This window comes from Psammomys obesus, unplaced genomic scaffold, assembly GCF_907164565.1.
Source record: "Psammomys obesus unplaced genomic scaffold, mPsaObe1.curated_primary_1811, whole genome shotgun sequence".
In the NCBI taxonomy this organism is placed as follows: Eukaryota; Metazoa; Chordata; class Mammalia; order Rodentia; family Muridae; genus Psammomys; species Psammomys obesus.
In genome coordinates this window covers 81,952-106,221 of record NW_026590212.1, presented here as the reverse complement: position 1 = coordinate 106,221, position 24,270 = coordinate 81,952, and the positions used below count along the sequence as shown (strand labels likewise).

Below are 24,270 nucleotides of genomic sequence, written 5' to 3'. Positions count from 1 at the left end.
AGAGATGTAACTCAGGGGTAAAGGGCTTCCCTAGCATGTGAGAAGCCCTGGGTTCAATCCCCAGCACCTCAAAAACAGAGGGGTTGGAGAGAGAATGAATATTGTGGAACAAAAAAAAAAAGAATACCACTATTTTTTTTTAAATCAGTATAATTATAATTATGTAAATATATGCATAAGACTAGCAAGGAATACATGAAAATGTTTATTCTTTGGTCTATGCATTTACAAATAATTATTTGTTGTTTTAGTTGCTATGTTTTCCAAGCCCTCGACAAAAAGAATATGATGTTTGGGTCAGCAGTGGTTCAGAGAGTAAAAGTGCCTGCTGTGCAAACCTTATGACCTGAGTTCAATTTCCAGATCCCACAGTACCAGGAAGAAACCTGCTCCTGAAAACTCCACATATGTGCTCCGGCACATGTGCACGTGGAGGCCCTTAACTAAAAACAAACAAACAAAACCATTCAGACACATGAGCACCCATAGGCATTTTTAAAAGGTTGTAAAATTTTTCAAGATTAAAGAGTTACAATGACAAGTTATTTTTTGAGTTCTTATCAAATGTTGCTTTCTCCATGAATCAGATTGTCGCTCACTCAGGGGCCTTGGAAGCCCCTGTCCAACACTCCTGTCCTGCTCACCAATCACGGGGAATTATGCTTACTATCTCCCCAGAAACGTTGGAGCCCTTTGAGAGAAGAGATCAGTTGGTTTCCCCTCTGTGAATCCCCAGGGCCTCACACACACTAAACTTTCTAAGGCCTGTGGCCCAGCTGAAGAAAGCCAGTGAGTAGAGATATTATAAATCCAATTGCGTCTTTCCTGAGACCAAAAGGAAGGGGCAGGATTTCCTCCACTGGTCCGGGTAACCTGGGGCCTCAGAGGCCTGTAGGATAATTTGGAAGAACTGGCTCTTTGGAGAGCCAGTCTGAGGTTTCAGAGACCCCAGAGAAAAGAGAGCTGACCCACGTGGGATTCTCCCCACCCCCATCACTCCAAGACTGTCACATAGTGGCACTTGGAAGAGCCCTGTTCTGTTCATTCCTTTGGAATCTCTCATTCCTCCCAGGACTTCCCCTGGTGACAGGGGAAACCCCAGTATCACATACTGTGCTGTCTCACCAATAGCTGTGAGTAGTCTGCATTTAAACCCAAACCACAAATAAGTGTGCGGGTCGGGGGGATCGTCAGGAGACATTTCGGTTTTCTCTAAATACCTTCCAGAAATGTCTTCCAAACAGCTTTTTAGGGCCAAATAGATTCAAGAAGGAGGCTCTGAAACAGGTTTTAGCAATATTGGCCACAACTGAAACTCAACTATCTAGCAAGCGAAACAAGCTGAACTAGGAAAGGTGAACCCTGGTTCAAGAGATCTGAGACCCCCTGAAGCTGACCAGCATGTGCCCTCACCACTGAGTGACAAAGCTAGGCAGGAGCGCGGGGGCCTAGCTTCTGCACTCAACACAGGAGACCCCAGGTAGATCCTAGAGCAAAGTAGGTGGCCCAAGCTGAGAGCCGCTCAGAGCATTCCTCCTTGTCTAGAAAATGATTCCTAAACTGTAAGTAAGTTCCGGCAGAGGCTCTTGGCTCTAGTTCTGGGCCGGTGTGCCCTGCCTGCCTGCGGGACAGCTGGATTCATATTTCTATACTCACCCACTTTCTAAAACCAAACCCGAGAGGAAGGGCACTGCCCTGGGTGGGAATGACTAAGAGCATTTCAGCTCGCAGGGACGTTTACAATAGCACTGTCCCTGGGGACTGGCGAGGTTAGTCTGTCCATAGAGTGAAAAGGTACAGCGTGTGTGTGTGTGTGTGTGTGTGTGTGTGTGTGTGTGTGTGTGTGTGTGTGTGTGTGTGTGTGTGTGTGTGTGTTGTTTTGGGAGAGGGAGGAAGGGAAAGAAGGAAGAAGAGAGAGAGGGAGGAGAAGAGAGAGGGGAGGAGAGAGCGGCGCGCCCTGGGGCGGGTTGTGGGGCCGGCAGGGAGGGGCGGGGGCGGGTGGGGAACGCCGCGGGTTGGGGGGCAGGAAGGGAGGGGCGGGGGAGGGTGGGGAGCGCGGCTGCCTGACCTCCAGGCTCCTCCCGCTCCGGGGTGCCTCCGCCCTCTGTACCCGCCCCGCTTACAAAGACCCGCGGTCTTCGGTGCTGGCCTCACCGCTGTGTGCCTAGCTCTTTCAAGCACTGCTGCGCCTCGGGGCCCAGGTGAGTTCAGCACCTCGCATCTGTCATTGGGGAACCCCAAACCCTCTTGCTTAGGCCTCTAGCCGGGCTTGGCGAGGTGCATTGTCCCGTTGCCTTGGGTGGGGCCATCCTCCAACGCCCCCAGAACCGCTGGGGCGGAGGAGGCCACCCCACCTTGGCATTTGGGGCGGCTGCTTCTCTGAGTTCCCTTAAGGCATGTGGCTCTTCACTTTCACCCTTTCTGCTTTGCAACTAGTCTTAAGAGTTAACTAGAGTTTAGCAGAACTCGCTCTGTCCCAGCTGGAATGTTCCTTGCTGCCTTGGGCTGCAGGCAGACCTGAGTCCAGATGTTCTTAGCCTCCGCCCAACCAGGCTGCCTGAGCTGCTTTGGGCCAGGAAGAACTGGCGGCTTTGCAGTTGGAGGATTCCCCTTCTAAAGGATCCTGCTCTGCTAGATGCCTTAGCCCCAGTGCAAGTTGTAGGTAGGTTGGGAAGGATCTTTAAGGCAGGACCTGCGATTTGTTGTCTTTATAAAGAGGTGCTGGGGTGAGAGGGAGTGAGGTGATTTCTCTCTAACAAGTTTCCCTCTTGCTGCTTGAGTTAAATAAAGGGAACTAGAAAGAGGTGGAGTGACAGCAGACTTGGTGAGGGATCTTCAGTCCCAGATTAATTTGATGTGGTGCAATGAGGAGGAGGTACCTGCTTCCTGGCCTGAGCTTGGCCACAGAGATGACCTCTTTGGGAGGGCTCTGGAGAGAGTGGCGAGGTAAACAGAAATGTAACAGGCCAGCGAAGAGCCCAGAGGCAAATTCTGAAATTCACTAAAACCTACCTCCCTTCAGTCTCTACCCGCAACCCAGGGAAGCTTAGACACAGTTTTCAGGGTGGGGTTAGCACAAAGGGTTCCTGGATTCTCCTGGTGATCTGAGGCCTGTGACTCAGCTGAGACTATGGGTGTGGCCGAGCTGGCTGCAGATACTCCCTCGGATGGTATGAACAGATCACTCCCTGAAGGAAAAGAGGAACTGTGCCATCTTCCAGGGCATTTTCCAAGAGGAAGTGAGTCACACTCTAACTGGCCACCAATCTGCAGGAGTGGCTTCTCGACTGAGCTGCCTGGGAGGATAGTAATTAGACTGGCAGGGCCGTGCTGAGACCGTTGATAGGTTATCATCAGGTTACTGGCCTATGGCAGCCTATAGCAGCAGGCCTCCACTTCACTGGGGAAGTTGCTTCTCTGCTAAACACTTTTGCATTTAGTGCTGCAATTTTTTTCCTCCGGAGGAAGCTTGAATTTTTTGCTTCCAGGAGTGGATTTTTTACGTGTTGTATTTCAGGTCAGGTGGAAACACCCTGTCAGATAGCTTTGCTTTCAGTGTGTTTCAAGCAAACTGCAGCAGGAATGAGTTCAAGTAACTCACTGAAATTTCATTTGCCTTCCTCAGCCCTCCCCCACAGATTCCTTTGCAATGTCTGCCTCCTGAAAGCCAGGGAGGAGTTTCTTCACTGTAACCTTTGATCCAGCACTTAGAGCTTTCATTTCAGCTCACTGCTTTCTGTTTGTTTGTTTGTTTTGCCTGCTTGGCATAGAGCAGTTATTTGGGTTTATTCTGATTTCTGGGTGATGCTGTTCCCTGGCTTTTCCTTCATACAACATCAGATGGGCTATTGTCTTCCTATTCGTGGTCTCTGGCCAGGCTCTGGGCAGTCTTCTCAGTGTGATTAGGCCTTGGGCTGGGTGGGGCTGTATTGCTTCCATGCTTTCCACTGACAGCTCAAAAAAAAAAAAAAAAAAAAAAAGAAAAAGAAAAAGAAAAAAAAAGACGCCTCTCCCCAACACCACATATTTGATATGCCCTTGGACACAGTCCATTCATTTAAGCATAGCTAAGGGAAACAATGGGATTCTTTCAGAATTATGAAATATAAATTAATGCTCACAGTGCTGGGAATAGCTGGACTGAAATATGGGCTCTTAAGTTTCCCTTTTTTTTTTCAGGACTCAACAACTTCAGAATCAAAAGCAAAGGAAGTAACATGGTTAGCATGTGTGAGGCTCTAGTTCTTCAGGACAAGCACTCCTCTTCAAACAGAGGAAAGGAGGGAGGGAGGGGAGAGAGAGGGAGAAACTATTAAAGACAACTTTCAGGACTTTGTGCCCCTTCAACTAAATAATTTCCACTTGTCAATGTACCTATTGTTGGTTGGTTTTGGCTGACTCATGACAGTGCCTCATGGAAAAATGGGTGTTCTTGGTTGGGTGAAAGTAAATTTCTCAGTTCTTTCTTCCTATTGAATTGCATCTGGAACTTTGTTTTGTAGACCATGTCTATAGTAGGCAAGTTTTATTTGGTGAGAAAGCCTGAGCCCAAATCCATTGTTTTAATTCTCACTCCTCCCCCAAATATACTTTAAGGGTCAGATTTAAGAATCTCCTCTGGGTTCAATTGAAAAAAAAAAAATATTCTTCAAATTCTCCTAAAGAACAGAAACTCTAAATGTTTTAAAATAATAGGTGTTTGTGTTCACTGACGCCCTCATTAATTCTTGGTGGGTTCAAGAAAAGTAAGATATGGACAAAATACAGATGAACAAAGTAAATCAGGTTTCCAGCTTCTGAGGTTTATAGACTAGACCTGGGCATAGGTCCAGAGCAGACATTTGGGATTGCTCAGGAAGAGGGACTCCTGCCCGCCGCCCCACCCAGAAAGACCAACGGAGAGAATGAGAACATTGTTGGTTCTTACCACCCTAGGTGATATGTGCAACGTAGGTGCTTGGTGTTAAAGAAACAAAAACCAGAATTGTTTTCTTCAGGGAAAGAGACAGTTAAGACCCATTGCTCAGGCTAACGTGTGAAGGGCATACACGGACAGCAAAATAAAATGGTTCAATAAGAGGTGAATAGGCCAGGAGCTAGGTCCATCCTGCAGAGCTAGTGAAGCAGTGGAAGGTGTCATGAACAAAAGAGAAACAGCAGGGGTGAGAAGCCTGCCTGTGTGTATCTGACCAGACTTGCTTAGCAGGACACATTTTTTTTTTTTTCCCTTGTGCCTGGAATGTACTCTCTGTGCTCTGCCATTCCGTTGATAGGTGAGCCCTGTTGGGGCCCCTTTCCCTACCTGTCCCAGAACTCATGTCCTCTAGCTGCTGAGCTACAAAGTTGTCAACTGCTTAAAGATACTCTCATCTGTACCTCAGCTACTTTGAGACATTCATTTAACAAAGGTGATATTGTGGTCTCTCAGTTAAAGCAGAATAAAATGTTGTTCTTGACCAAGGCAGCTTTAGAGTCAGGACAGAAAATGAACACATGTACCTAACTAAATTGACCAGGTATGGAGTGTGGTGTCCAGGACACTGAACAGATTCCCCTGACTCTCAGACCAATTCCCAGGGTCCTCATGACAAAGCATTACCCAACCAGAAGTGAAAGGCCACCCAAGCTAGAGTGAAGTTGCTTGATTCAAGTTCCTGAAAGGCTTTTAGTAGAGTAACTGATTAGAGAGCTGTAGTGAGAACCTGTAAGGCAAGCCCCATCTATGCAGTAGAGTTTGGGCAGAGACCACTTTGCCAGAGAAGGACTACATGATTCATTCATCCAAGAAAACAACTTTTCCACATTTTTCCTTTCTCTTACTTTTTCTTGTTGTTGTTTGTTTGTTGTTTTGACTCTTAAGACAGGGTCTATGTAACCCAGACTGGCCTGTTACCCTGTTTCTCCTGCCCAGCCCCACCCCACCCCTGAGTGCTGTGTTCATAGTTTTTGGGGCTGCCAGACCTGGATCCTTTGCCTCACTTTGAAACTTTCTCCAGGACAGTTCCTTGCATGTAGCCCTGGTCAGTGCCTATGGGATCCTGTGAGTTTCAGCTCTGTTTTCACTTTCTGGCCAGGCTCTACTATTACTGCAGGCCTCTTGAACAAGCAGGGAGTCGGTTGGCTGCTCAGTTTCCCAGTATGTGGGATAAAACAGGTAGGGGAGTCAGGGAGGGAGGACCAAAGGGCAGATATGGAGCTTCAGGGAGGAACATTTTCACTTCATAACCAGCTGGGTAAGGAAGGATTGGACTGACCTCACCCTCCTGACTGACCCCACTTAGCTCTTAGCTAAGGTAGCCTGACCTCACCCTCCTGAAGAGGATGTTCAAGTAAGGCCAGGATCTTTTTGGCTTACAACTTGCATTCCTAGGAGTCTTAAATTGGCCCATTATTTGGGGGATCCCTATTCTGCCGATTCCTCTCTCTTCTCTGGTGCTACAGTATACTTTGCTGAGAAGAATATACTGTGAGCAAAGTTCAGTGGGTGTCCACCCAGATCTCACATCTGGGACGTCACCTGGATTCTTCTCTCTCAGAAGAGGTCAAAAAGCTCTGTGGCCCTGAATGTGGGCCACATTTAAACTTCGTTGGTGTCCGGTTCCTTTCCTGGACCATCGAAAGACTGAGGTGGCATGCGGTGCTCTCTTTTAAGTGATTTCAGTTTAGTTTTCTTAAATTCCTGCACTTCCAAGTCAATCCAAGCAAGGCAGACTCCCTCTAAGCCCACTTCCACCACCAGAATCCTGGTAGCTGGGATCGGGGAGGTGGGATAATCTGCCATAAAGAAGAGAGGAAAAGGGGTGTGGCTTCCCTGGATTTCCTGGCACTCTACACCTTGAAGGGCAAGCTTGCTGCTATCCAGGTCACACACAGGAATCATGCCTGATCTTCATTGACAGTGTTCTCAGAAGTGGCATTCTGTATCTGGTTCTTATAATTTTTTGAGGCCAAGAGGTAGAAGTGACAATCCTTAAATATAACTCTTTAGTGCTCCTCTGTAAAAGACAGTATTAAAGCCAGGCCTAATGGCTCAGAGCTGCAATATCAGCAATTCAGGAGACAGCGACAGGAGAATATCAAGCTAAGGGCAGCCTAGGCAACTTAGACCTGTCTGAAAATAAAAAGTGAACTCAGGCATAGAGTTCAGTGATGGAAGACATACATGGCATGAATACAGCCCTAGGGTGCTGTGTGTGTGTTGGGGTGGGTTACAGAATTTTGGGATCTGTACTAAGCATACCCCACGCTTCTGTTGTTGCCCTTCAGCAGAGGAAGTTGCCAGCTTCTACTACCATCTGTGCTCAGCCTCTCTGTGGACACTGAGCTATGCTGGGCACTGGGACTTGACAAAACATCTGCCCCAGTTCATTGTACCAGAATACAATGACCTAACATTTTCTTTCCACTCTTTAAACTCTTCCTGATGAAAGGCCCTTGTTCTTTTGCTGCACCCCAGCTTGTGAGGAGAACAGTTCTTTGTAGTCCTACCAAAAATGTATCTGGCTGCCAAAGGCGTTTGCACATGCTTCTGATTACTCCTTCTATGCTGAGCTTGCTAATGAACTTTGTGAGGAGTGTACTCAGGCAGAGCAGCTGTGGTTTACAATGGTTAGACACTGAGTTCAGAATCCTAGTATACATGTCCAGCAGGCCCATCTGCAAGCAAGTCTAGAGTCAGACTGGTTCAGGTTCCTGAGTCTATGTTAACAAGGCTGGGCTTGTGGCTTGTTGGTGTTCAGCCATTTCTAGGAGTTACATTTTCATTGCCAAGGGAAATAAGGAATGTATTCATTCATTTGGTGCTTTCCAGTTGAAAAGAGCAGCTCTTTTCTTGCTTTTCCAGGAATTTACACCTTCTTTTCTTTATTAGGAATATATAGAGTAGCTGGCATCCAGGTAGACCCATATTCTGAGATTCAATACCTGAAATGTCTGTTGCCACCAACAAAAGTCTCCAAACAGGGCCTTAGATTGATTTTTTTTTTTATTGGAGAGGTGATTAGACCTTCTGTTTTATCCCTTCCAATTGCCCTCTCCAGACTTTCAGTACATGTGGTTTAGAAGCTAACGCAAATTCTGTTTCTTTATGTCCTTTAACAGGTTTCAAGAGAATCTTCAAAATGCCATCTCAAATGGAGCATGCCATGGAAACCATGATGCTTACATTTCACAGATTTGCGGGGGACAAAGACTATTTGACAAAGGAGGACCTGAGAGTGCTCATGGAAAGGGAGTTCCCTGGGTTTTTGGAAGTAAGTGTTGAAACTTATAGAACCTGACATAAAAATCAAAGTGTCCCTCCTTCTTCTTCCATCCTTTCCCTGTAGATTCACCACTTGGAAGAGTTTCATCCATTTACTTAATAGACAGTACCTACTCTGTGTTAAGATGTCAGGGTAGCAGAGTAGAAAAGACTCCACCCCTTCTCTCAAAGAGCTCTCAGTCTGCAAGTGAAAATATCCACACCCACTGGCATGACACAGGCTTTTCACAAGGGTGTAATGGATCAGGGGATGCTGCAACTCCGTTCTATAGCCCTTGTGATGGAGGTTCCATATTCTTGTCATATGTCACTTAGAACAACTTGAATGTCCATTATGTATAGAAGTGAGCTACAGGTTGAGACCAGGGACTCGTTCATGCAAAGCATGTGCTCCCCTCTACTCAAATCTTAAATCCCTTTGGACAAAAAGAATTTTTATTCTTTTCCCAACTCTAACCCATAAAGGGATCATGTTAATTGTTGGCTGAATAAGAGCAAAGTGTCACTCCTGAAGTGATGGTAAAAGGCTGAATCCCTCCAACTTGTCAACTGCCTGACAAATAGCACATTATCTAAGGCCCTGGCTCTTGTACAAATAAACAGAGAGCTTTGCAGGGGACTGTTTTCACACATCATCAATATCAGTTAAATAAGTGGCCTGGCTCCTCCTATTAAGCTACAGTCACCCCAGTGCTCTCTCAGTGAGCTCGTTCTTTGCTGACATAGGCTGACATAGACTGGCGCTGCAGTCTCAGAGAAGGGCTCAGAAGACCAACAATGGTGAGTGGCTTCCACTCTCTATTTCTGGTCACCTCCTCTCTCAAATGAGAGGGTTGGACATAGTTGTTCACATGCCCATTTTTAACTTGTTATGATCTTTCTAGACGGACAGAAAACGCAAGAACAAAATGTGCTCATTTTAAGCCAGCCCATCACATCGATGGTGGCATTGTCAATGTGAAAATACTCATGAATCATGGGTGGCCTAAGACACAGACCCTCCCACTCGCAAGGCTTTGTGACATGAGAAACATAAAGGATGTGTACAGGGGGTGTGCCGAACACGGCAGAGTAGCACAGGCCGGGTCATGATTCTAGACCTGTGCTCACTGCCTTAACAGTGTTTGCCTCTAAAGTGGATGGCTTATGTCATCCACACTTCACTCGTTCTGACCACAGCCAGGAAGCTGGGGGTGAGGCCAGAGTTAGCTATGTAGAGCAGATTTCGGTTGATAGCCAAGGGTAGAAGTGTGCAGTCTCAGGCAGACAGTGTGACTCTGTTACCGTAAGAGATCTCTGACTGCAGTTTCTAAGCATCTGGCACACTTAAAAGATGGCATGTCAGTCTGTTCCCCCACTAATTATGAGGTCACTGGAATTCATAACTTCTTCGTCCCTTTAACAGCCACTATTGCATTAGAGGTCACTTCCTTCTTGGAGATAGCGTGGACCTATAGGTGTAACCACACTTTTGCACATCTAACCACTGTAGCAGCAAAAGGAATAATCAAGCTAATCATCGTTGAAACGGGTGAGAGTCAGGGCATCTGCCTGTCTGTCTCTGACCCACACACTCATGCTATGTGTTAAGGAGTTTATGATTCTATCATACATACTCACTTTGAGTGTGTATGTAGGTGTGTGTGTGTAAAGGCCAAAGTTTGATGTTAAGTATCATCCCTAAATCACTCTTTGCATTAACTTTTGTGTGTGTCTCTGTGTGTGCCATAGTATGCATGTGGAGGTCAGAGAAGAACTTGGGGAAGTAGGTGGGCCCCTTCCATCATGTGGGCTACAGGGACCTAGCTTAGGTCATGAGACAGTAGCCAGCACCCTTCCACTGAGCTATCTCACCGGTCTGTCACACTTGAAATAAGGTCTCTGACTGAACCTGGAGCTGACCGATTTGGCTAGACTGTCTGGCCAGTAAGCCTGGGGAATCTTTCTGTTTCTGCCTCTTTGTTGCTGGGATTCTGGGAGTGCACCACTGCATTAGCTTCTATGTGGGCGCTACGGATGCAAACTCAGGTTCTCCTGCTGGCGCCTTACCCACTGAGTCACCCTCCCAGCCACGCACACTTGTTCTAATATATAACATCCATGATGAGCTTAAGATGACATAGGTTTACCCACTGGAACAATGGAAAGAGGGTGGAGTGTGTGGCTAGCATTTTTGTTCATGAAGAGTGGAAGAAATGCTAGAGAGGGCACTCACCCAAACCCCTCAGTTTGTACTTGAAACCTGAAGACAAACTAAACTGTGTGATGGACTCAGGCTACATAGCTATGCCAGCATGCTGGCTTGACCCCAGCTGTGAAAGGAGAAAAGAGAGCTCTCTGCATCTTCTTTAAAGTGAAAACAGTGTCCTCGTTGGCACCTGCTGAGAACTGATAAAACAGTGACCCAACACTTACTATCTGAGTGATCTGAGGCACTTTCTTCATGAAGAGTTCCCTTTTTAAGGATCTGACTATGGTGTCAGGAATGAAAATTTGCTTTTTTTTTTTTTCATCTAAGTTTGAAGTAGAAAATGGTGAGTGTGGTTTAAGCACAATCTAAATATGAAGTTACTGAAAAATGCATTCCCGAGAAATACCAAAAAAAAAAAAAAGAACAAAAAAATATGCTGATGATGACTCACAAGAGACTTGAAAGACTGTGCTTCTGCACATGGTTGTCAGCGGTTTGAATCAGATAAGATAATAGTTGCCTACACCATTAACTGTTTGTCTGCCTTTGTTCTTTCTTTTTGATTTTTTTTTCTCTAGAATCAAAAGGATCCTCTGGCTGTGGACAAAATAATGAAGGACCTGGACCAGTGCCGAGATGGCAGAGTGGGCTTCCAGAGCTTTTTATCGCTAGTTGCAGGTCTCATCATTGCGTGCAATGACTATTTTGTAGTACACATGAAGCAGAAGGGGAAGAAGTAGGCCGAGTGGAGCACTGACGCTCCCTCCCTGATGCATGCTCTCCTACAGCATCACTTGAGGAATCTGTCCCGCTACTTCTTGTGAGCAGATCGGGACCCTTAAGAAATGTGCAAATAACATCCAACTCAATTCGACAAGCAGAGAAAGAAAAGTTAATTCAGTGACGGAGAAGCTTTTGAGTTTTATACTGTTTGCATCCTGCTGCCCTCAATAAAGTCCCTTTTTTTTTTAAGTTCTGAATTTGAGCTGGTGTGTTTGTTGCTCCTTCTGAAATGCTTGCTTCCTGCTTCTTTGGTTCAGGAAGAGTGAGTATAGCCTGGGACACTCAGCATACAGCAGGGCTTTCCTTAGGACCAACGAAATGAGAATACACTCTTCATTCCAGCTTGGAGCCTGACTTTTCTGTTTGCTCTTGAAACTATGCCTAAGTGAAGGACCAAAATTCAAAGTGTTATAAGAGGCCTTTTCAAGAACATACTTTAATTCTGTAATTCCTCAATGTAGTTTTATCCCACTAAATGAGTGCCTTTTTAGCTAGGACCTTGGATGCTCATGATGTCTAAATCCATTTTCTCACTGCAAAAACTACAGCAAAATCTAGAGTCAAAATAAGCCCATCAGAAAATGAGCCAAAGCTCATAGGGTTGGCATGCGCCTTTGATCCCAGCACTTGGGAGGCAGAGGCAAGAGGATCTCTGAGTTTGAGGCCAGCCTGGTCCACAGAGTGAGTTTCAGGACAGCTTGGGCTATATAGAGAAACCCTGTTTCAAAAAACAAACAAGAGCATCTTAGCCAGACCCCTCCTACCTGATCAGCTTCTTTAGGTGTACAGATTTTAGTTTGTTTATCTTATATTATATGTCTAGTATCCACTTATGAGTGAGTATATACCCCGTGTGTCTTTTTGCTTCTGGGATACCTCACTCAGGATGATCTTTTCCAGTTCCCACCATTTACCTGCAAATTTCATGATTTCCTTGTTTTTTTTTTTTTTTTTTTTTTTTTTTGCTGAGTAATATTCCATTGTGTAGGTGTACCACAATTTCTGTATCCATTCCTCAACTGACTAGTGTCAGAGGGAAGGGGAGGAGGACCTCCCTTCTCAGTAGACTGGGAGAGGGCCACGGGTGGGGAAGAGGGAGGGTGAGATTGGGAGGATAGGAGGGAGGGAGGTACAGGGGGATACAAAGTGAATAAACCAATTAATAAAAATAATTAATAAAAAAACAAACAAGAAAGAAAGAAAAGAGAAAAGATACGACATGACACCATAATGATAAAATCTGACAACAGTGATTTAGTTAACTTGCAGATGTTAAGAAATATGCAAGATGTGACATATAGACACTGCATAGCTTTTGGATGAAAATCACAATACTGATGCTGAAAATAACAATGTTTTCCCCAGCCTTTTGTGTGCCTGTTGTAAGCTCCAGTACAAATATATTCCGTGTTATATGCTTATTAATGGAGAGGCAATATATACATTCCATGAATTGACACATTGAACAGTTCCAGTTAACTAGGTTCACAACAATGGAAACATTTAAAACAAATTTTCAGAAACAGGTCTCACATTTCCAGCCTGGCTTCAAATGTGTTGTTTGAAGTGTTATGTAGCTGAGGGTGACTTTGAACTCTTGATCCTCCTGTCTCTACCTTCTATCTGCTGGGATTACAGGCACACACCACCATGCTCAGCAAAACTGTCTCTTTTAATATTGGACTCACCATTATTCCAGGGGAAACTTCCAATGTAACCCTAGAAGAGAGTTCAGTACAAAGCCATCCACCAATGTATGGAAAAGTTGATAAAATGGAACTGGATAGTTCAAAGCAAGCTTTAGAGAAAAATGCATAGGGAAAATGAGAAAATCCGAACAAAGTATGAAAAATCACAGCTTTGCAACCATACGATTATATCAGCTGGCTTACCAGGCATTGATTAAATGGAGGAGTGGAGACAGCTGGCTAAAGAGTTTAGATTGTCCCAGAAATATCTCCCAATATCCATGTTCTAGAGCTAGACAGCCAAGGTTGCTCCTGGGTCAGGAAGCTGCTTGCTAAACTGAGAAGCCATTGCTACAGCTGGCAACTCCAGAACCTGAGACACAGTCCGCACAGACAAGAGACACCCTTTGCCCTGTCTCCTTCCATATATGACTTGTTTCTACAGCCAAGCTTCAATCAACAAAGTTCTAACTTCAAGGGAATCAGAATTTGACCTTTGTTAGACTCTGTACCCTTGTGCTGGCTTGGAGATCCATCTTATCTGTCATAGTGAAATAAAACCTAAAGTAATGGTTGATTTTCTTTCTTTTTATTTTATTTATTTATTTTGAGATGGAGTTTCTCTGTGTAACAGAGTTGTGGCTATCGTGGACTCACTCTGTAGACCAGATTGGCCTCAAACTCATAGAGATCCACCTGCCTCTGCCTCCCTGAGTGCTGGGATTACAGGCATGGGCCACCATGCCTGGTTTGTAATGGTTGATTTTCAAAAGTGCCTCGAGTCCTACTTAGGTTTAGTTATAGATGAAAACACCAGGCCCCTGCTAATGTTTGCCAGTCTAGACACCCCTGCTTAAATCAGAAATTTAGAGTAAAAAATTATTAATAACCAAGCTTGCCTAACAACCCACAGATATAACAAGTTCATGTGTCTAACAAGAATTAAAATAAATGGGATGTAAAACACAGAGATAAACCCAGTAGGACTTTATTGAGAATTAGGAAAAAATGCAAGGGGCAGATAACAAGGATTGCCCACCCCCGATTGCTCAGACGGTGAGAAATGCTGGGAGGGACCAGTGTTCATGGCTTTAAGAACTGTTCTCTACACTCCTTTGGAATACCCTGCCAGTTTTATTTGTTGGAGGCAGCCAGCTTTGCAAAGTTATAAAATAAACTATCACTTTTGCTACTCTGAGTCTTCAGTAGTGTATGTTTTGGGGGGAAGGAGTGTCTTCATTTCTCATAATAATGAGCCTGTTTGTAAAAAAAAATTGATTTATTTTTAGTCTATGTATGTGACTATTTTGCCTGTACATATTTCTGTGTACCATGTATATGCCCTGGAAGCCAGATCTCTTGGAACTGGAGTTACAGAGAGTTGTGATCTGCTATGTGGGTGCTGGGAATTGAACCCTGGTCTTCCAGAAGAGCATCTAGCACTCTTAACAACTGAGCCATCTCTCCAGTCCCAATGATAGGTAATTGGAAGAAAGCTTCCAATGTGGAAGTTAAAGAAACTGTGGCTTTGAAGAGAGGAGACTCTAAAATGTAAAGTCTTTGAAGGCCACAGACATTAGAGAAATCAACTGGCCCATTATAGTGGGGAAAGGTCCTCTCTTCCATGGGAATGTGTGCCGGTACAGTTGTACCACTAGGCTTTACCTGCCTCTTGGGAGAACTGCTTTTAGTGAGCAGAGCGTGATTAGTGCTCAGTCCACAAGTGGGAAGATAAAACTAACACAAGATGGTGAGCATGTGCCCAGATGCCCCGATCCATGAGAACATTCACACTGCCAGGGTGCCCAACCTTTGACATCTGTATTGTCATCTGCAGGGTTCATACTCAAGAACAGCACAATCAAGTTTTTTAAAAGTCACATACACAAAAGTCCCCACAATGTTTATAGTGAGTTTATAATGTTGTGTTGGGGTATGTGCATAGTCCTCCTGGGCTGCATGTGGCCAGTGGTTGGACACCCCTGACCACAGAACATGAACTGTCCCTGAAAGGAGAAGCTGTTGGTCGGGTGAGGAAGGCAATCCGAACAACTTCTCTTCATAGTGGATCTGGAGACTTGGGGGAATTCGAAGCAGTGTGTTCTTCTCAGCAGATCCCTCCAGACTCTGGCAGTCAGAGAGGTTCCTGTTGCCAGGGAATCTGTGTCCAGGATGGGTGTGCCCTTGTGCGTTGATGGGAGGGCTGCAACACCTTCCTAACTTTAGCCCCATTGGTCAACATGTTTACTAGGACGCTAGCACAGGGAAAGCAAGCACAGTGTGGAATCCTTCGAGTTTGTGCCAACCAAAACAGAGTTCCCACAACCTGACCTGCTGAGCAGCCGGCGAAGCTTTGGGGCTTGCAGCCTAACAGCTCCCAGAAGGCAAAGTTGTAAGTCTGCCAAGCAGCAAGAACTGGAAACATCTGGAAAATTCCACTCACTCTGCTACATGGCTGAGTTGTAAATTGGATCCCACCCTCTCCACACCCAGAAAGAGGAACAGACGGCAGTGCAGAAAGTCCACTTCAAACATGTGTCAGAGCTGATTGGGTCAGTTCATTTTCTTTCTCAGACCTGTTCCCTTGTGTACCCCTTGAGCACTAGCCAACAATCTGTGATTCAGTCTTTTCCTGCCCAGCCTGGAAGACTGAGGACAAGGCCTTAACACTTAAGTGCTTCATCTAGCTCTTAATCCCAGAGAGAAAAGTAGAAGATGGCAATTCATTCATTCACTCTGGTGCTATGTGAGTGATGCCAGGCAGAGTTCCGTGGCAGAGACAGAGAAGCAGATGACCACAGCAGCTGCCCAAGACTGAGATCTAGGTAGCAAGATAATAGAGTAGGCAGATGAAAAGTTTCATAACACTCAACAGAAACTGGCAAAAAATTATGTCTGATGGGCATCCTGGGTCACTGTTGACAGGATGTAATCTTTACAACCTTTGAAAATGTGAAAGTTGGCAAAACAGGATCCTTTAATACTGTAATTCTTTGATGTGCTTTCTTCGATCCAGCATTTCTAATTTGGAGACTTTATATTAATAAAGTAAGCAAAGTTACAAAATTCATAGATGAAGATATTTGATCCACCATGACTTAGACTAGGCATAACCTGATTTATGGTGAAACTATTTTATATAGTTGTACACACAACAATGAAAGCCATGACTTTGGACTAGTAAATGAGTGGAGATATGTCTATACCAAATAAAGTGGGTGCAGAATTAATACATAATAGGATTCCATTCAGTGGGCAGGTGAGATAATCAGAGGAGAGTCAGCAGAAGGTGGGAGCTCTGTAGTTCTTGGAGGTTAGAAATTTGGACAACAGCTAACAGTCACTGTGTTCACTCTGTCCTAGGCTTTGCTGACTGTTTCACAAGTAGGTAGCTGCTATGCTGGTCTTGCTTTTCAGGTTGATTTGATCAAGAGCAGAGGTGATTGGTGATGGAGCAGGATTGGATATAGACTGCCTAAGATATTTTTGTTTTTGTTTTTGATTTTTTTTTTTTTTTGAGACAGGATTTATCTGTGTAGCTTTGGATGTCCTGGACTTGCTTTGCAGACCAGGCTTGATCTCAGACTCACAGAGATCCATCTGCCTCTGCGTCCTGAGTGCTGCCTCTGAGTGCTGGGCTTAAAAGTATGACAACCACTCCCAGCTGACTGTCTCACAACTTGTTTAATGCCTCCCCTTTGGCATCCAGACAGAGCAGAAAGAAACAAAGAAAATTTCAGGATAGCAAGTACCTAGGAGGGCAAAGCGTAGCTGGTCGAAAGGGGGTGTGCTCACACAGAAAGTGTGCGGAGCTAGGCTGGGAAGGGGAAGTGAGGCTGAAGGAAAAACAAATCATGAAAAATAAAGGGTGTGTGTTCTGTGGTATTAGGGTCACTTGGCTGAAAACACTACAGATGAAATGTTTGAGTATTACTTTTTTTTTTTTTTTTTTTTGGTGGTGGGGATGGGGAAGAAAGATGATTTATACACAAAAGAAGCCTATCAGATCACACTCCCTTCATCAGTGTTCCTCCTACCCATCCATTTCAATCCCATTTCAAAGGGCAAAGAAGCAGGGTGGAGATTCATATTTGTCTTTTTGAGCTGTTCTGGGAACAGAAGAAGTGAAGAAAACTAACCCAGACAAGCCATGACAAATTTACGAGGGAAAAACTCAAGACGACAGAACCTTGGGGTCTGGGTGAGAAAGACCTCGGTCTATGGAACACTCACTCATCTGGTTTCCTATCAAGACCTGCAGATCGGCCTGCAAAGTACCCTGTCTGCCTGGACTGTAGCTACTGAACAGTGTCTTTAATATGTGAGTGTGAGCAAAATCTGAAAGAGGTTGTGCGAAAGTGAGAGTGGTCACATCAACAATGAGATTTCTTAAATGCTGTGACATCACCTGTCTGTGAGAGAGGAAATGATTTCCATTAGGTCTTGGGACACAAAACTTGGAGAAAACAGCATTAAACCTTATTTGCCTTGTTATTAAGAGCTGTGAAGGGACGAGTCCTTTCATACCTGCTGTTTTACAGCCTCTGTGGCTCTACCCTTTGGCCTCTTTTAAGCTTGTCCACCACAGCCTAGTGAGCAGCAGAGCGCTTAGCCTCCAGCCTGGTGTTCTAGAAGAGACAGATGATTCATCTTTGGACTCTGCTCTATGATGTGCCACCATGGGATGCCAGCGTGACTCAGTCTTGGCCTTCCAAGAAACTTACACAATTGATATTTACCTTCAATGATGGGTTTGTCACACTGTAGAATGGAGAGGATGTGGCTTCTGTCTTACTCGTTTACAGTTTGATGGAGCAAGAGGCACGTGTTTCAAAGCATATACCCAATAGTATATGGCACACAGAAACACCATGAGGCATTGCAAAATGCTGGTGTAGCTCTGAGTGTTGGGGTGTGATGAATGAAGAAGGGTTTAAAGATCATTCTGAGTGAGGTATCCCAGAAGCAGAAAGACACAAATGGTATATATTCACTTTTAAGTGGATATTAGACATATAATATAGGATTATCATGCTAAAATCTTTATACCAAAAGAAGGTAAGCAAGGGGGACCTTGGGTTAGATGCTCAATCCTCATTCAGAAAGGCAAACAGGATAGGCATCGAAAGAGAGAGAAAGCATGGAACAGGACAGGAGCCTACCACAGAGGGCCTCTGAAAGGCTCTACCCTGCAGGGTATCAAAGCAGATGCTGAGACTCATAGCCAAACTTTGGGCAGAGTGCAGGAAATTTCATGAAAGAAGGGGGAGATAGAAAGACCTGGAGGGGACAGGAGCTCTTCAAGGAGAACAGAACCAAAAAAATATATATATATATATATATATATATATATATATATATATATATATATATATATATATATATATATATGCCCAGGGTGTTTTTCTGAGACTGATACTCCAAACAAGGAACATGCATGGAGATAACCTAGAACCCCTGCACAGATGTAGTCCATGGCAGATCAATCTCCAAGTGGGTTCCCTAGTAAGGGAATCAGGGCCTGTCTCTGACAAGAGCTCAGTAGCTGGCTCTTTAATCACCTCCCTCTGATGGGGAGCAGCCTTATAAGACCACAGAGGAAGATAATGCAGCCCGTCCTTATGAGACCTGATAGACTATGGTCAGATGGAAGGGGAGGAGAACTTCCCCTATCAGTGGACGGGGGGGAAAAGGCATGGGAAGAGAAAAGGGAGGGAGGATGGGACTGGGAGGTGATGAGGAAAGGGGATACAGCTAGGAAAGAAAGTGAACAAATTATGATAAAATTTTTTTTAAGGAAAAAAAATAGGGGAAGATACACTTTGGACAGGCTAATGTGGGAGAAGGACAAAAAATAGAGGAGACGGAGCTGGTGGAGACTGAGACCTATTAGACAAGGGGTGGACATAGACTTGAGTTGTGTCTAAGTTTTGTGAGCAAACGAGGGACACCCACAGTTGAACTGACATGGGAGTGGCCAGGTTCACGGTACATCTGTGGAAGCAATCGAGGAAGAGTTACGTATGCTGTCAAAATGGTCTTCAAGACAGGTTTGAGTGAAAGAGCAATTGGTATATTTGTGTCTATTAAACAAAGCTGAGGAAAATGATAATGGGGAATATACACACATAATTACTTTGACATGCCTAAAAAAAAAAAATCTCTGAAGGAATATAGATGAAACTGGGAAGACTGAATGTTTCCTAAGAAGAGTGTAGCTGGGATGAAAGGGAGCAGGAGGACAGCATTTACATATTCTTTTGTACCATTAGAATTTGAGTCCATGTATATAAAAATTAATGAGTACAGTTTAAAAAATAATTCACAGCGTTTGGATATATATTAAGTATAATTGCATTCTTTGAAAATTTAGTACACATATACAATAAAATATGATCATATCACCTCACATTTCCTCCCTTCAACTCCCATTCATATCCCTCCCAACACATTCTCCTTCCAACTCATGTCTTCTTAAAGTAAAACAAACAAACAAAAACTTCATACAATCCCAGCATTCAGGAAGCAGAGGTAGGCAGATCTCTGAGTTCAAGGACTGCCTGTTCTACAAAGTGAGTTCCACTACAGCCAGAGTTACACAGAGAAACCCTGTCTCAAAAAAACAAACCCAAACCAAAACAACAACAACAACAACAACAACAACAAAATAAAAAAACAAACAAACAAAACAAAAACAGAAGAACAAAATAGACAGTGACAAAACTACCTTTTATCTCCAGTTAGTGCACGGGCATGACGTCATCTAGAAGAGCATGGGAAACTAAAACTCATCCAAAAAGGATGATATGTCCCCACCACCCACAACAGCTATTAACTTGCCAATGGTTCCTCAGTAAGGGGTAGGACCTGGAGAGTATTTCCTTCATCTATGTGATAATTAGGGCTGGCTGATCTTGTGTATGTCATATACAGGTAGCCATAGCTATTATGAGTTTGTGAGTACAATAGCTGTGACAGGTCAAGAAGCTAGCTTTTCAAAACTCTCCTCCTTATTCTCCAGTGTGTATTCTTTCAGCCTCCTCTTCCTTCATGTTCCCTGAGCCTCAGGGATCATCATTCACTCTCTTATTCTCAGTACTTTGACCAGCTATGCATCTTTGCATTGACTGCTACCCACTCGGGAAAAATATTTCTCTTGGAGTTGGAGAGATGACTTGGTGGTTAAGAGCACTCAGAGAGGCAGAGGCAGGTGGTTCATTATGAGTTCAAAGCCAGCCTGGTCTGCAAAGCAAGTCCAGGACAACCAAGGCTACACAGAGAAACCCTGTCTTGAAAAAAAAAAAAAAAAGATGTTCTGTTTGATTCCCAGTACTCATGTGGAGGCTCATAGCCATCTGTAACATCAGTCCCAGAGGTTCCAATGCCTTCTTCTGGCCTCCACAAGTGCCAGCCAGTGTACATAGTGCATACACATATATCATCCAACGCTCTCATACACATGACATAATAAAATAACTAATCCTGATTTTCTTAAAGTAGATTCTCTGACCAAGGTTTCAAGCAGCTCAGGTCTGTGGGTATATACAAAAATATTTAGAAGACACTTGACAACATGAGCATTTAGCAAAATACCAATAACAAGTTCTGCTCTAGAGCCTGTGGTTTTGACAAGGATCTTTTTATCTATTTTAAAGAACTTTGCTGTCTTTAGGGAACATATGCTTGTGTGCTCATTAAACAATCTATTGTGTAGTGATCATACAAACAAGTCTAGGCTAGTGTACTAAATCCAGGATGTGAGTGAGGAAGATACAAAACATCCCATCTCCAGGGTCCCTGAGTCTATGTTGCAGAGCACCCCCAGGATGTTGAGGGAGGGAGGGGCAGTGACTGTTCAAGTTACATCATGGAAAAGGAGCACTTTTCTAGACCACCCTCTTTGCCTGAAAATGTCATTTGAAATAGACTTACATTAACATAAAGCTTGTGTACAAGCCATGGTTCTTCAAATAAAATGCCCTCCTGGAAGGCATTTCTTTTGGCTGCACTCGCTGATTACCCTCCATAAAACACACACACAGAAAGAGAGAGAGGAGAGAGACAGGCAGACACACATACACACACACACACACACACACACACACACACACGAGAAAGACAGACAGATAGACAGACAGGTGGACAGATGGACAGACAGATAGATAAAGCTTGCTTTCCTCTGCTAAGAACAACACCATGTCCACCAGCCACACATAGTACGCTTCTAACACCTGTCACCTGCTCTACGTTCTTTACTGTCTTGCCAGCACCCTTTTTTCCAGGCTCTGACCACTTCATATCTACGCTTGAGTATGCCCCTATTTCACTTTAGAACATAAAGTCACCCCTAGTTTATATGTTAACAGTCTTGACTTCTCTTCTTAACCCTGACCACCCTGGAAATTCCAGAAACTTTCACATTAATGCAGCTTTCTGAGGAGCAGAATTCTCAGTACCATTCTCAGGTTGCAGATAGAAGACTGAGGATAAAAAAAAAAAAAAAAAAAGTTAAATTTAGCCATAAAAAGGATATTCCCTATATTTATTATAATAAATAATATAATGTGCTAAGTGCAATAAGCCAGCCATCAAGAGGCAAATGTTGAGTGACACCTTTAATGTGCAGCAGCTGGAGCCCTCAAACTCAGAGACTGGCATGATAGTCACTAGAGACCTGGAGTGGGAGGAAGAGCAGCAAAAAGCTTTTCTTTAATGAGCTTCGAGTCTCAGTTTTGCAAGATCATGAGAGTCCTAGAGCTTGGTTACAGTGTGCTTAGACTTAATGCCACGATGAGTGCGGTTAAACATGATTAAATCAGCCAGGCATGGTGGTACATGCCTGTAATCACAGCACTCTGGAACGCAGAGGCAAGTGGATTGCTGTAAGTTCAAGGCCATCCTAGTCTACAAAGCAAGTCTAGGACAGCCAAGGCTACACAGAGAAAACCTGTCTCCAAAAACAAAAAAAATAAAAATAAAAATAAAACAGAAAGATTAAATGATTACATTTTATGTTAGTGTAAAGAATTTTTAAGTGTACTGTAGTTTAACGAGTAATATAAATGGATAAGAAATACAAAGGCCTGTAATGACTAGTAAGGCTTCATTATGTGCTGGATTTATCATCTGCCAAACCCTCACTTTGACCAGGCACTAGCACGTGATTGCGAATTGCCTGTTGGGATCTGTTGGCAGTGTTGGGGACCTTCTGTGTGGTCCTGGCAATTATTGTGGTCTTCACCTGTCTGTCTCTCACAGATTCCGTTTCAGTTTTAAGTCCCTTCTCTATTGTCTCTAGCCTTCATTCTGGTCCTGGTGCTGCCTTCCCAGCTCTGACTGCTCATCATAGTAAGATGGAAAGGGGTAAGAGCCAAAGACACCCAGTGGGAAAAGACTTACAGACCTACTGATCATATCAAGGAAGTCAGTGAAGGACTGTCTAGTGCTGTGAAGCAGGTGTATGAGACTCAGTTTCTACAGTGATTAGATGTTCAGGCTTTGAAGCCAAACAGACCTGTGCTCCAGTCTTGCTTGTGATGGTCTTTGGGGCATACTTTTAAAAATAGGAAACACCAGGAGCTGAAGAGATGGCTCAGTGGGCAAGAGCCATGTAAAAGGAAATTTTACTCACCTATTTCATTTGTTGTCTCTGAGGATTATTGCCTCTGTCTGCTAACTAAGGCCTGGTCCTGGAAGCTTCTAGGCTCTATACAATCTGAATGTTTTTCAGCCTCTGAGACTTACTGCTTAATAATGTCACCCTTTCTTCTTATTGAGTTTATAGGTGGCTCTTTCAATTCAGCTGTTCTGGCTCAAACTTCTCTCCCAGCTGACTTATTCTCTCTCAGCCCCTGAACTGATCTGGTTGGCCTCAAACTAACTCCAGCAGTCTGCTCCAATCTCCTGGATCCTTCTCATTCTCTGGCTCATTCAGTCTTCATCTGCATTTAGCTCTTTCTCTCTCTGCAACCTGTCTCTCTATTACTGTCCCAGCAAAACTACCTCCTCCCTCTCTCTGCATTACCCTTTTTTCTCTTTTATGAGAGTTGGGCATATCCTATTCTGTCAAATCCTCTCTGATTCATCACTTTCTTTTTCTGCCACTCAATTAGACCTCACTTTCAAACATGAGTGACTCCTCTACAAACTAACTTTATCTTCATTATTTGGGATTAAAGGCATATACCACCAAGCCTGGACCTAAACTTTCTTTACCTGATACATGCTCTACACCAGTATAGCCTTTAGCTCAGATTGCTTGTCTCTATCTCCTGGATTAAAGGCATGTTTGTACTCCAGCTGGTTCACACGGATAGAGAAAGTTTTTGGATTTGATCTCTTGCCAGAGCTGCCATGTTCTGAATTAAAATTCCTCTACCAGGGCAGTTGTTTTGCAAGCAGAGAACCTGAGTTCAATTTTTCACCAACCACAGAAAAAGTCAAGTGTTGGTGTGAACACCTGTAGTCAGTGCTGGGGGAGGGGTGAGATAGGGTTCAGACAGAGGCTTCCTGTCTGCACAGACAAAACAAAAACAAAATGGTGGGTTTCAGGTTTAGTGAGAGACCGGGTCTTAAACTAAGTAAGAGCAATAGAGGATAATACCCAAAGTCCTCTTCTGGCCTCTCTACATGTGCTCACTGCACACACACCCATGCACACACACGCATATACACTGGCATGTAACACACAAACACACACACAATCTATTCCCCGCTTTCAATAGACCAATAGTACTCCATAGCTATTGGCACAATCCTTATTTAATCTTCACAGGAAGATCTGAATATTTTTATTATCCCCACATCTCTCAAGAAGACACTGAGCTTTAATAAGTTCTGAACTGTGACCAAGGCCACACAGTATTTTGAGTAGTAGAGCTATGACCCATACTCAGTTCTGACCCTATGCCTTTAACCAAATAATGATTGAGTAGATTTGGAAAATAGGAAATGCAGGAAACCAGGAAAGTCTTGTTATTGTTTTTATTAGAGACCATCAATCTCTGCCTGAGACATAAAAACATAATAATCATTTAGAATCCCAGACTTAGGAGCCAGGGTTTCCAGGTAGCTTTGATACTTCAAGGCTGAATAACCTTGAGCAAAGTACTCAGCCTCTCTGTGCCTCTTTTCTTCCCTCAGTAAATGGAGATAATAGAACCTGCTTCAGAAGATTGATCTAGGATTATGCCATTATCCGTCTAGCACCTGGAACAATGGTTGGAGCTATATAAATATTTGCTATGGTTCCTTCTGCAACTCTTTCTAAGTTTAGATTTAAATGGTTGAAGGCAAAATCCTGGGAAGCAAGTTATGTGCCAGGGACTATTACAAAGCATAACAAT

At 44.0% G+C, this 24,270-nt stretch overlaps 1 protein-coding gene across 1 annotated transcript; it reads left to right on the top strand.

Annotated features, from left to right (window-relative positions):
* Positions 1–2,103: 2,103 nt before the first annotated feature.
* Positions 2,104–11,426, top strand: S100a10 (S100 calcium binding protein A10). Its single transcript, XM_055606713.1, has 3 exons — positions 2,104–2,201; positions 8,101–8,252; positions 11,033–11,426. The coding sequence occupies exons 2-3, from the start codon at positions 8,121–8,123 to the stop codon at positions 11,192–11,194; spliced, it is 294 nt and encodes a 97-aa protein (XP_055462688.1). The 5' UTR covers positions 2,104–2,201; positions 8,101–8,120; the 3' UTR covers positions 11,195–11,426.
* Positions 11,427–24,270: the final 12,844 nt, after the last annotated feature.

Coding starts and splice junctions, on each gene's coding strand:
- S100a10 (XM_055606713.1), top strand. CDS start 8,121: ATGCCATCTCAAATGGAGCATGCCATGGAAACCATGATGCTTACATTT. Junction 8,253..11,032: donor AGTTCCCTGGGTTTTTGGAA/GTAAGTGTTGAA, acceptor TTTTTTCTCTAG/AATCAAAAGGATCCTCTGGC.